The 14,123-nt window shown below is 41.1% G+C and overlaps 1 protein-coding gene across 2 annotated transcripts in view; it reads left to right on the plus strand.

Annotated features, from left to right (window-relative positions):
• sh2b3 (SH2B adaptor protein 3) overlaps nt 1-14,123 on the plus strand; it is a 43,450-nt gene that overhangs the window by 19,681 nt on the left and 9,646 nt on the right. For both annotated transcript variants that reach the window (XM_034540932.1, XM_034540933.1), the window contains exon 3: nt 13,893-13,994. In XM_034540932.1, the coding sequence (XP_034396823.1) occupies nt 13,893-13,994 (102 nt within the window). The remainder of the gene's footprint in view (nt 1-13,892; nt 13,995-14,123) is intronic.

Raw genomic sequence — 14,123 nt, forward strand, 5'->3', positions numbered from 1 at the left:
TAAGAGAGGAGTTTGCAACATCAGTGGAAAATACTTTTCCAACAACCAGGGTCTGGTGTCCATCTGTTCTGTGTTACTTGTTGTACTTCAGTCTCTCATATGGCAACATGCAGCGTTAATTTGGCTCTCGCTGCATACCACAACTAAGGCTCTGAACATATGGGCCCCAGTCAGCTGAACCAGAAGGGGAATGAAACCAACCAGGAGAGACACGAGAGGCGCAGCAGCAGGAGACATGAGAAAGAAAGAAGGACTAAAAGTTAGACAGACAAGCCAGCAAATAAGAGGGCAGAGTGAGATCAAGATGGCTGGAGGTCAGTTTTCAAGTGTTCGTTTTTGTAACGCAAGGTCTGCAAACTTCTTGCAAAATATGTGAGCGGTCCAAAAAGGAAGAAGACGCTCCCCCGGTTGCGCAAAGAGTTGGTAAACAATCTATTTAGTGTTTTCATGCACACAAGTGACATCAAAGGTGTCAGAAATGTACCGTCACAGTGTTGCGGGACGTGACACCTCATGTTACACTGAAAAAGAACGATCTTGTAGTCTCTTAGTCCCAGGTTATACACACACACAAACACAAAATGTGTATGTCGGTGTTTCTTTTCTGGTTCTGGTGTAGCAAGTGGACATCCGGGCCGAGACTTCCTGTTCCGTGCGCCGCTCATTGTGTACAGTCCGATTGGCAACTCGAGATGCGGGATTGGATACGGAGTTGAGACGACGCGTATGAGCGGATTGTTTTTCACAAGTCGTAGATTTTACTGTTATTTCCTATGTGAATATTGGGTGAGGGCTCATTTGAGTTTTTTTTATTTTTTTTATGGCAACACGAGGGCCTTTGTCAACTGAATGGTCATAAAAAACATTTGAATTAAAGGACATAACTTTGAGGGACTTGCTGAGTTTTCTATTGCTAAATCTAAAACAACCGTGGCAGTCAAGTTTTGAGCTGAAGAAATTACCTTATTCGCTGATAAGTGGATCAACAGAAATGAATATGCAACTATTTTGATTGATTAATCGTTTTAAGTCCTTTTCCAAATAGAAATGATCTAGTTCCAGCTTCTCAAATGTGAGAATGTGCTGCTTTTCTTTGTCTTATGTGATAGTAAACTTAATATCTTTGGGTTTGGGGCTGTTTGACGCAATAAGACATTTGAAAATGTCACGTTGGGCCTTACTTCCAAAAGTCAAGTCGGCTTCTGTTGATGAATGTATTTAGAGCAGAGATTATCTCTTCAGAGAGGGACAGGACTTTAGTTTCATTTGACATCATAGCAGCCTTTGTATCTCACCCACAAAGTAAAATCTTTGTTTGAGTTTCATGAATCCTAGAAATTAGGCTCTGAAGGGACTTGGCTCAGTCATATAATGGATGTAGATGTTGTCATGTGTGCACAAGCATGCGTGTGTATCGCGTTCACCACATTCATATACGGTGTGAATATCATGCAACTAATCCATTCGTTCCAACAAGACAAGTGTGAATGTCAATGTTAACCCTGTTTGTCTTCTCTGAGTCATTTTACTAGATTACCTGAAGGCTCTAGTTTAGTTTCTCTCTGCTGACAAGCCTTGCATTGCAAGATCTCCCATAGAAGAGGGAACCTTTTGAAATTGGAAAAAAAGCTTCTGGGAATCTTCAGGCTGTCATCCAGTTGGCTCTGAGTTTGGAAATCCCTCGGGGAACAATATCTCTGGTGTGTTGTTGTTGATTTGAAAAGCCAAACTGAGCAGTCCTTTGCTTATATTTGCAGGGTTGCATGATAACCATGTTGGGGGGGGATTGGTTATGCATATGCAGTGTTTGGTTGATTTTATTATCACTTTAGTTTTTTTCACTGACTAATCGTTTCACCACTAGAACGGTTCAAAGCTGAAAAACCTGTAAAGAAAAAAACAGAGAATTGTTCCAGATCATAGAGTTTTATGCTACATTCAGTCTTATTTGGTGTATAATTTAGCATTTTGCTTCTTAATTAAAAGTCCAACACCCCACACTTTGGTGAAAGTTGGCTTGAAGGAGGAAGTCTGAGTACAAGAGCAGTGTTTATCCAAAGTCAGCAGTAATGACGCCCTCCAGGAACATGGTGCGTCGTAAAGAGATCCTACCAAGTTAAAACCCACACTTTTCCAAGTAAAGCACTTGGTGTTCATATAACTAGCGGCGTCAAAGGACTGGAACCTCTCAGATGTTGCAGACTACATACAGTGAGGACTAGACTACTTTAACTTCTCTCAACTAGGAAGGTTATGTGGGGAGACAAATCAAAGACATGTCTGACCCTTTAAAAAGAATACTGGCTTCTGATCTTGAATTGTTGCTCTTGTTCTTTGATCTAATATGAGATGTAACACAATATGACTCATGTGGACATTTGTGATTTGAAAAGCTCATGTTGTGGGCAAGAGTTTAGAGACCAGATCCATTTCAGGGACTATGTTTACATGAACGGGGGTTTGCCCACGCTGTTCTCAGGAGACCTTGACTGGGGGCTATTGCAATATTTTGAGGAATTTAACCCGACTTGCAAACTCTCTGCGGATGAGTCCGCCAGAAGACCCCCATCTCTTGGACTGTGTTGGCCATAAAGCTTTGTTGTGGTCGGATCAGATGAGCTGAAAGGTTTAAATATTGGTGGTCTTCTTTGACAGGCCTCTTCACTTGTGTGTGAGGTTTCAGGAGATGGGTGTTGGTTCCTATTGAATGTGTTGTTATTGTCAGACTTGCACATTCTGTTGGATGGTGGGTTTACAGAACAAGAAGAAGTTTTATTAAAGATACGCTCCGACAATGCGGTGAAGCATAGAGAAAGAGAGAGGGAGACTAAATTAATGTCTGCTCAAAAATTCACAACGGGCGTTTAAGAATCATTTAGTTATTGTCGCATAGCTTGCCGCCTTTGGAACTAGATGGGAATAAGTGGGGTACCAGGTACCGGGTACCAGGAGGGGCAAAATGCTTGCTCATGTAAAAAGAAGAAAAAAGTATATGAAAGACAATTGATTGAAATGCAGAAGACGTTAAGCCAAGATGTGGCGCACAACAAAGCTCACAGAGGACACGGTTTACTACAGATGGCAGCTTTTCACCTCATTTGTCGCTTTTGTTTATATTTATTTAGATTCAGAGTCTGGTGCGTCAGTCTTTTTTCTTTCTTTTTTTGCCGCATGTGTGTGTGTGTGTGTGTGTGTGTGTTTCAGCATTACACAAATCTATAGAAACATCTAAAGGAAGTGGAGTGGTTAGAGTCATGTGGTCAAGATGTTTGTCAGATCTCTCGGTCTCGCTTTCTAGTTCTGTGTCTTTTGTGCACAAGTGCTCGTCGCGCTGTCTCTGCCGGCATCAAAGAATACTTCTACTACTTTCATTTCAATAGTAAGTGATTTATAGTATTTAATCATTCATGCATCTGAAATGTGTCAATTGTTCCCCCCAACATAACATTGTGTGTGTGTGTGTGTGTGTGTGTGTGTGTGTTTGTGTGTGCATGCGTGCGTGCATGTTTGCATGTGTGTGTGTCTGACCTACAATCAGAGTGCTAGTGCACATGACCTTGCTGAGTTGCATGTGGAAAGCCCCCAAAGCAAAGCTGTACAACACCCTCATCCAACTGTGTTCTCTTGGCCTCTGTTCTTCTTATTCATCAATACAACCACACCCCCCCCCCCCCCCCCCCCCCCCCCCCCACACACACACACACACACACACACTCACACACACACACACACACACACACACACACACCTGCAAACACAGCTTTGTGCCATGGAGTGGGTGTAATTGCAGTACGATTAAGTTGCTCTTTTTACTTGCAGTATCAAAGGGTGTTTGTAGTCATGTCAACACGTGTAGCTCACAAAGTTCAACTTGTGGCTCTTTATTGACTTTAAGACTCTCCATAGCAGCTGAGTACAGAAACCATTTTGTTAGTTTATTAGGTGCAGCGAGTCAAGGCTAATGCGGTCCAATACAACAAATTCCACCCTCATGAAGGTTAGGATTTTTTCGAGAGGTGTTCACTGAAGCAGGAAGTAGTTTGTGGTGTTGTTCAAGTGGAGCCTCCAAAATGATCATTAGGTTGAATCGACTCCTCCCTTAAACAGCTTCAACTGAACATCATAACCTTAATTAAGGGAGGGTTTATTGCAGTACAGTCATATTGCATTAGTTGTAGTTAGGTGTACCTCAATAAACTGTCTTTTATTTCTTTGCTTCACTCGGTCTCAGAACCAGAGGTTCTGGGGCATTGAGCAGAAACTGTAAATATGAAAATTGTACTATACGGTTGATGATTCGTTGTTGAATGTCAGCATTGGAATGTTGCCTTTTTAATTATTGTCAACAAATTGATCATTACGTGCGGTTCGCTACGATACCCCATCCACTAATAATCGAGAGTACATTTTAAGCCCAAATTAAAAACTTAAAAAATTCATCTTCTGCCACTTATCCAGGTGGGAAGTCCTGGCACATACTGTACGAGAATAAGTTAATGTTCATCAGAGTGGCAATTATTAGTCAATTAACCAGCAACTATATTGATAAATGATTAATCGTTTTATTTTTCAGTTGGGCAGTTTTAATTACTTTACTATGAAAATGAATCTGCAGATTAATGGATAATGAAAATAATCGTCAGTCGCAGCCCCAATACACCTTTTTAAACACTTTGAGCATTATGGGCCGTGGAAAACATATTGCATTTCGTTTTATGTGTTATTAAAAGGCTGTAAAAAGTGCAGAAACCCTGTGTGAACTTTGCAATATCTCTGCTCTCTCCTTTTCTACTCAATTCTTTATCCCCCCCCCCCTACCCCCCCGGACTGTCTCTAGGCAAGTCTTTAGCCTGGTTTCCATTACAGGGCCAAACACAACTAGCATCTACTCATTATCCGTCCTTCTCAGTTTCCCCTCACTTTTTTTTGTCTTCATCCTGTTGCCAGCGGAGATGATTTGTCAATTGTGGCTGTAGCTTCTCACTAAGCAAACAGTGACTTTTGATACTGAGTTATAAACATTTGGAGTTTGCTCTGGCCCTGGCGAGTCCCACTTGTGTGGAAAATGTTATCAAGACTAGATCTCCTGCCCTGTATAAACCTGGTTCTGGTTCAGTGGAGTCAGAGACTGTAGTTATAAGGTGCACAGTCAGGTCTTTTCGGAGACAGTGGTGTGGCACAGGGGTGGAGCGGAAGGGAAGGACCAGGAGAGGCTCTCTGTCACATGTCGTTTCTGGTGGTTTAACAAAGAAGAGCCACAGCAGATCTATATTTGTATTTCTAGTGTTGGAGAGACCAATGCATCAGCAGGTACTATCAGCCACTAATGGGAAATAGAAATATCCAGGGCCGCTGCCAATGAATATTTTTACTATCTATTAATTTACTGCTTTCTGAACAATCATTTACTCCTGAGTATATACATATATCGTTATATATATTTTTCTACCAATAAAATCATCTCATTTGACAAGCTGTAACGTTTTGGTATTGAAAAGAAATGCTTGTTTGTTCAATTATCAAAATGATTGTGCATTTTCAAAAACTGTGTTTGTTCATGTTAATTATTTAAAGAAGAAAGAAGCCAGTATCTTGTTATCAAATATCGGTTTTGGTCTGAACAAATATAGGATGACGTAGAAGTAGTTGCATGGCTCCTTCCCTAATTTATATCCATTTAAAAAAACTACTTCTCGTGCAAGTATGAAAACACTTTTGTGAGTCAGGTAAAAATATTCGGAAACTCAGCTTCACATATGCAGAATTCCATGTGTGTGTGTGTGTGTGTGTGTGTGTGTGTGTGTGTGTGTGTGTGTGTGTGTGTGTGTTTGTGTGTGTGTGTGCGAACGTTGTTGCTCATCACGACACACAGTCACAGGATCTATTTTCTGTTTCTCAGTAAGCCGGACCGGTCGTTTCTTCCGTGATATTTTAGCTGCGCTTCTGATTGGCTTCTGTTCGGGGTAGAGTAATCATGAATCGCTATCGTTCCTGTGATTGTTTATCTTGGTTTGGATGGGGTTTGTACTTTAGAAGCAAAGATTGGAGAAATAATCAATCTGGCCAAAAATCGAATCGTTTATCACACTGACCTCGTAACATCCTGCCATTTGTATCAGCAGATACACACTCAAGGCAAAAATAAAAAATAATTTGGCAAAGAAATGCATCTTTCTTGGTTACTCAAGATAATTCCAAGACCTCACTTTCAGTATTTTTTATTTTATTTTGCTGTTGAGCTTTACAAGTGATTTTTTTGCTCCTGTTCTTTGAGAAGCGCAAATGAAATACTTGAGCAGGCGACAGAAGTTTCCGTGGTGAACGTCTCAGATCCAAGATCTGAAAATATCCAAAACAATCTGTATGAGGAGATGTCAGGAGTGTCTTTTCAGCCACGCCGATACACGCACATAGAAAATGAATACCGTTGTGCAACTATACATAACGGAGTCAGACAGTGTTTGAATGGTCTCCGGATGTACCAACAAATACTAAAAGAAATATAAACTTGTGACATTGCCTCCTGGATTACAGTTTGTCCGAATTGGGCTGAAATGTTACTACTCTACCCTTTTTTTTCTTGCTGATTAGTCTTTTCTTATGCGCAAAAACCACAACTAATTAATTTAGTGGGAACTGCTCTTGGTTCTGTGAATTCTGTGTGCGTCGTCTTAACTTCTGCATATTCGGCGTGTATATCAATGTTTCTGAGAAGTTTGCAAGCAGGGCAGCACAATGAACTGACACATTTATTCGTCATTGAAGGCTGCTTCTGACAGGTTTCCTAGAACACACTCATCTCTATCAGCGTTTGTAACCCTACAACTGTGTGTGTGTGTGTGTGTGTGTGTGTGTGTCCCACATCCTCCACGATGCCACAGTTAGAGCTGATTGTGAATGTGATCTGATCTCTTGGCTGCTTGTACTTCCACCTATGTACACATACTCAAAATCAGTACAAAGGATGGAGGTACATTCCTTAAATAGTTTTTCATGTCATGTTACTTATCGAAATTTTAATTTTAATGTTAAATGTAAAAATAAAATTAAAATGGTGGATTTAATAATTGGCGCCATGTTCATGCTTTAGTTTTTTTTTTACGATCACATCTGCAATCTGTGGACGTAATCCTGAGCCAACAATAATTTGAAGGCCACAGAGAATAGGTAAAATATTCTTCTGTGGGGCCCCCTATTATTTTTCATGTTTATTTTTTTAATTATTTTTCATGTTTTGTATCTTGAGTCAAATTCTATTGTTCAAATCAAAAGAGACACAACAAAAAACACTGAACTAACCTGACCTTTACTGCATTATTACTGTTGATATTTGTTTTACTCTCGAACTACATGCAGTGTTTGTTTGTAGTGTTCACGGGGTCGGGGCGATCGTTTCTACCAATCTGATCACCACGGCTACAGCTGCTCCACCAGAAACGTGTCAAAACTACAGCATGGCGCCGATTCCAGAGGTTGTTTTTTTAAATCACATCTTAGTTCTGGCAGTAAGTTAGTCACAATCGCCTCGATATCTGCGTGTGAAAAACCAACTGTCGATCCATTCCTTCGATCGTCGTCGATAGGCGATCCGATCGCCGACCGGCACAAGGCCAATTGTTTCTGTGTGTGTTCGCTGCCAATGTATGCCGCCAACTTGGCTGCATTACCGGAAAAGACAACAAGTTAAACCTCCCTATCATGGAAAGAAACAGTAGTGCGCTGGGATCAGAGAATCTATTTCTGTCCCACCAACTTTGGGGGGCGGGGCCTCGGGAGTGTTGATCTGTGTGACACAAACAACAGGTGGTGGAGTCTGGCAGTGGATTAGAAGGGTGAAAACAATGCCAGCTGCTACAGATCACAATAGTGTTAGCTTCAGCTATTGTATAAACACATTGACCCGTTTTTCTTTATAAACATATCAAATGTTAATACAGTAGCCACGAAGAGCTATGAGATGTTCACCTCATGTGAAGAAATCATCCCGTTACATGGCCGAGTTATGAAAAGTAGGAGAAGCGTTTACAATAGATCTGCATGGGCCGACGAGGAAACCATAACCTTCCTAAAGTTAAACAACCATAAATTCCATATTTACCTCACATTTATGGTTTCTGTTCCTTTGAGGTTAGACCTTTAATGACTTCTTCACGTTGGTCGACACTGGTTCCAACTGGAGAATTACCGCCACCTGAACCTAAACAGTGGAAGATGGAAACACCATTTTATTTGCATTTTCCTCTTTGTCTGTAAATGTGGTTCCACGATGTGCTAAATGTGAATGGAAACTTGACTAGTGTGTTTTTTTTTGGTGTAGTTTTTGGTAAAAATAAGAAACGCATCAATGATCACAACACGAAAACCAGGGGAAGTACAGACAGATGTGTCGGTCAAGGTCTCCTCTGCCATGATAAGGCCCTGATGGGTGGCGCTTTAAACTGTGTGTGTTTGTGTTTGTGTGTGTGTGTGTGTGTGTGTGTGTGTGTGTTCTTGTGTGTGTGTTCTTGTGTGTAGGATAATTGTGCATACACAATTATATACCAAATCTCTCCTGAGACCAGTTTGTTAACCCTACAGAGTTTTAAGATCAGTCCAGCGCACATGCACACACACACACACACACACACCCCTGACAGCATTGGCTATGCTGACCCTCGGAGGAATAGTGGAATGTTGAGTGTCAGTCAGTTGCCGCGGCGACGGCCTTGAGAAAGGGACCCTGGGAAGATCGTTTTGGACTCCAAACATCCTGTGTGTCACCCGAGGATGTGTGTGTGTGTGTGTGTGTGTGTGTGTGTGTGTGTGTGCGCGTGTGTGTGCGTGCATGCGTGCATGTGTGTGTGTTTGCGTGTGTGTGTGCGTGTGTGTGAAGCAGTTCCTTTTTTGGTTTGTCAGTCTGAGTGCCTAAAATGTATCTGCATGTGTTTTTTATTTTAGTTTTATGAATTTATTTGAGAGGAATAATGCTCATTAATCTAAGCTAAGACCAAAGCGTTAGTGCCATAGTTCCTAGTAGAACAGTCTAGTCTGTTAAGTACCATCTATTTGGCAATTTGGCAAGTTTAAACAAAATAAAGAGCTCATTATTAATGTAATTGATTTATTTATTTTTTTATCTATAAAATGAAAACTGGCATCAAAGTTCACAAAAGAAATCTAAACAGAAATGCAGCAAATCCTCACATGAGAGATGCCATACGGCCAAATATGGTTAAAACCCAGAAAACGTCATTTGGAATTCTAAAAAAAGAGCAGAATTATCCAACATGAAGCAACAATGTTGCAGTATAACACATGTAGTTAACTCGAATCTGTGCGAAATAAATTGGGAAAACGGGAATAACAGAGACATTAAACGGACAGTAAATGTAATATGAAAAGCCAATATGTAGGCCGTATTGCCACTGTTGCAGCTCTGCGTTTCATATTCACAATATCAGTCTTCTCTGTGTGTGTGAAGTTGAAACATAGTAGTGAAAGTTGACTCAATCTGAAAAGCACCAGCAGTGAAAACTGAAAAGTCGTTACAGGGTCATATTACTGGGACAGATCACCATCAGCTGATGTTACACTTTGATATTATAGTTGCCAAGAAAAAAGCAAAACCTGAACATATATGTGTATATATATATATAGTAGTAGTTATATGTGTATATATATATATATACATACACATATAACTACAGTGCTACCACTTTCATTATGAGTTGGCCTGTTGATTTCTTTTTTAAATGAATAGCAAATTGTTTAGTATTTAAAATGTTAACAATACTGCGAGAAATGCACATTATAATTTCCCAAAGGGCCAGGGTTCGATAAAAACAGGCGAAAGATACGTAGTCTATAAAGCCATGATATAAAGCAATAAAACAAATCCCAGTGAGTATTTGTAAGTGGAGTAACGTCCGTGCCACGAGCTGCCATCACAAGGTCGAGTACAGAACTCTGTGTGCAGAGCTGTGCAGCCACATAGTGTTGAAACCACAGAAACTAATTTCACATTCTTCAAGTCAGCGATCCCGAAGTTTTTGAAGATGACCGCGGATGATTTTACTTTATTTCCATTTGTTCAGCAAGCTGATGAGGGAAACGCATGAAATTGTCAGACTACGTTCCAAACGTGCCAACAAAAGTGGGAATTAAAGAAAACTGGAGTTTCAGGAATTAAAAAGATGGATCACCAAATCTAACTTATCTTTTTTGTACGTCACGTGTTCCAAGTGTAAATAGGTCGTCGACACATTGTAACATTTGTAACATTGTCGTCACTGTGTTCCATTAAAAAAAAAAAGAAAACGCGATCCATTACACATTGACAGGCCAACAGAGCTATGACACTAGAATACTAATAAGCGTATTAGTATTTTATGTGCTTTGCACTTCTCCATGATGTGCAGCGGATGAAACTCCCTCTTGTTCTCCTGAGTGGAAAATCCATCTTGACAAACATCTTAACTCGGCTTTAACCCATCAATAATGTGCTGAGACATTTAAACACGATGTCCTTGCTTAATTTAATTTAATTGTGGTCCCCCCCCCCCCCCGAAGGAGACAATAAATGTTGAATTATTGTCCGGAATACATTATTGTTTCAATGCTTGAAGCTTTGAGCGTGCAATAAGTGGCCTTTTGTCTGGTGCTACTTCAACGCGTTCACAGTTGCGGGATGAGGAGCAGCAGCACTCCGAGGCCGTAGACTTGAGGTCCGCTGGCAAACAATGAGCACAAAGAGGGGGTGTAGTTCACGACGTGACTGAAGGGCTTTCTTAAAGGTTCCACTCACAGCCTCCATCTGTCCCCCCGCCCCTCCCCTCAGTGTCCTGCTGAGTGTGTTTATCAGCGATGGCGGGACATGGCTCATTAGCGGTTGTTTTTGGCCGTCTCTTTAAGTAAAAGATAAAGTTGCAGTCTAGTTACTAAAAAAAAAAAAAAAAACTGTTGCACTCACACCTGCACACCAGAAACATAGTTCTTCAACATACTGAAATCATGCTCTTTGTGGTAAAAACAGGTGTCTGCCTCACATTTGAAACCCTGGTTCTTGGTAATAATAAATTGTACATTATGACATGAATGTCAAATACAAATAAACAACCATAGACATTCTAATGTGAAATAATATCAGTAAATAGTTGCTATTTTTTACTCCAAAAAGCCAACAGCTGTTTATAGATTATAGGACAATGCCCCCATTGACTGTAAAGGTGTGAAAACAATGTCGTTTTGAGTCTCTTCGTGGCCGTTTTTGATCCTTTTGTGGTAAATCTGTCTCTCGTTGTGATTCTTTCTAGCTCTGCTTTTTATTCGTTATTATGCGCCTTTGCGTCTTTCTGTAATTATTTTTGCTTCTCTCTTTTAGGTCTCAGTTGCTTAGTTACCCTGAAGTTGTTCCCTTGGGCGCCTCTCTGTGGTCGTTTTGCATCTTTTCTCTGGTTTTGCGTATCTTTTTGCATCTTTTGTGTTTTTTTCTCATTTTAGTTGATATTTGTATCATTTATTTTTAATCTCCTTGTGGTCGTTTTTTACAGTGCACTTTTTGCACAGTTCATTTATGTTCACATATTTTTCCCCACATTGCTTGGTTGTGTTAGGACATATTCTGGAAGGGCTTATATGCAGAAAAGGAAGAAAAAGGACAAGACCTGGTCAGTGTGTGTGTGTGTGTGTGTGTGTGTGTTGTTGTTTTCTCAAAAAAATACTGGGAGAAACGCCGATCCTGCTTTTGACTTCAAAGGTCGACATGCGAAGCTCATTTCGATAGATTTATCATTTAAATATGAAATCGTGACAGCCCTCTCCCATATATAATATATAATATGAAAAACAGACTTATTCTTTCAGGGTCCAAAAAGAAGCACAGAATGGAGGCTGTAAACATATAGTATTCATGTTTGTATGTATTCTTTATTTTGTCAGGCAGTCTCATTGAGAATAAGATCTTTCCCCCCCCCAAGAGACACCTGAGAACAAGAAATATTCACAAGAACACATGCTCACATTTTAGGAAGTTGATACAAGAGGAGATTTTGTATTTTTGATTGAGTTATGCCCTTTCTTTCTGCAATCATTCCATGTCTGATCAACTAATTGATTAATTGTTTTTCTTAACTTGATCTAATGTATTCATTTCTCAAATGTGTTTGTTTTTAAATCAATTGTCAGCTTAAGAAAGTTACGAGTTCATTGCCACCAACAAGGATTGTGTTAATGTGCAACCGGACGTTTTAACCAGAATATCTCTGAGTAATTTGATGTGTAACTTTTAGTCAGTTCCTTATTCACTGATTAAGATCCCTCTCAATGAGTCACATCCCTCTCATCTCTGTGTCACACCGCTTTTTATTGATACACTGTGGTTATAACAATAGTGTGGGGGTGTTCATTCACGGCCCTTGTAAACTTAGGAAGCTGTGTGTGTGTGTGTGTGTGTGTGTGTGTGTGTGTGTTTGTGTGTGTGTGTGTGTGCGTGCGTGTGCGTGTGCGTGTGTAGGATTATCACACATTCCTCAGGCTCACACACTGTCACATACACTCAAACTCATCCGGTGCACAAAAGCCCTGGAATCCGTCCTCCCTGCTCTTGTTTCTGCTCTTCATCCCTCCCTTTTCTCCCACCCAACCCAGTCTTTCACTGTCTCGTCTGTTTCCTTTTGCCTCTTCTGCCCCTCCCCCCTCCAGTTTTTTTGTTATGCTCAGTCGGCAAATGTTTGATGCTCATGATGTTGATCCAATTGTAGCTCGTCAGCCTCCGCTGTGTGCTGGAGAAAGTGCACTTCACTTTAATTGCATGTAATTCAATTCATTTGAAGGGACTCCCTCCTGAGCCGGGTTATAATAATAATTACCATCATCACTCCAGATAGTGTCATCATGGCAAAGTAAAAAATATTGCGGTTCATAGACAAAAATTAATAATTGACGGATCAATCAAAGGTCCCATGCTGTAGGATTTGTTTTTGGCATGTTAATTGAACAAACTACATTTTAAGTGGAGCTGCAACAATTAGTAACACACACAAAGCTAACACACACACAATAATTATAAAACCCCTAAATAAGAGTTGCTGTCTTGTATCTTCACATGTATTGTATTTAATTTTTTAGCATCTGTCAACCAGACTTCATTTCAGAACAGACCTATGACCCTACATGCCACAGGCCCGTACACATGGCCGACCAAGGCATCCATCCGTGTGCGTGTGTTTATGCCGCTGGCTCTGTTAGCACTCGTTTGTCTGAGGGGGCTCGAAGGCACCGCTTTATTAGTGGCGTGCGATTAGTCTGAGCATGAGTGTGTGTAGTTGTGCAACCATGGATGTGCACACCGCACCACCCGTCTCATGTGCGGCTGAGTTTTTCCGAGTTCACCCACGTCGGGTCTGGACTTCGAAGCGAGGTCTCTCACCTGGGGAGAGTCCCGAAAAGACGAGGCTGCTGACGGGTTTGTTGGCGGTCGACGTGCAGGAAACGGTCACAAGTCTGACTTAAAGTCACAGTGTCAGAGTTCATTGGGTGCTTCGGGTCAAACAGCCACCAGGAAGCCTCGAGTATCCAATTCTTCAATTGCATAGTTTGTTCCAGTGGGGAAGACCGCGAGAGCTTCCATCATGCTCCTCTCCCCCATCATTCACTGCCTCTTTCTCCCACTAAGGGAGGCTTCAGTGGCTGCAGCAGCGAGGCGTCACACTCACACATGCATTCACATTACAGAGAATGCACAAACCTCGCTGGACTTATTTTCCGCTGATTAACAATTTAACTGTGAAAGAGATAATAATTGTATTCAGGAACACCCACTCACTCACTCTCATCCTTTCATTCTGTCAGTTTCTTTTTTCAGTGCCTTTTCGTGACCCGTCTGACAGTCGATGTGTCTTCATTGTGTATTTCAGGCCTCCGGTCCCAAGCTGACGACTCACTGCTCGGACATCCAAGAAGTCCGTCGCTGCAACCGGCTGGAGATGCCCGACAACTTAAACACATTTGTTTTAAAGGTGTGTACGAGGTTTTCAACTAAACGGATATAAGACTCCGATCCAAAAGGGGGCTACAGTTGTAGCTCGAAGGCTCGGCCCGCTGCTGTCCACATTTGCTCAGATCCTCAAACCCTCAATCTTTCATGA

This window comes from Cyclopterus lumpus, chromosome 9, assembly GCF_009769545.1.
Source record: "Cyclopterus lumpus isolate fCycLum1 chromosome 9, fCycLum1.pri, whole genome shotgun sequence".
Classification (NCBI taxonomy): domain Eukaryota; kingdom Metazoa; phylum Chordata; class Actinopteri; order Perciformes; family Cyclopteridae; genus Cyclopterus; species Cyclopterus lumpus.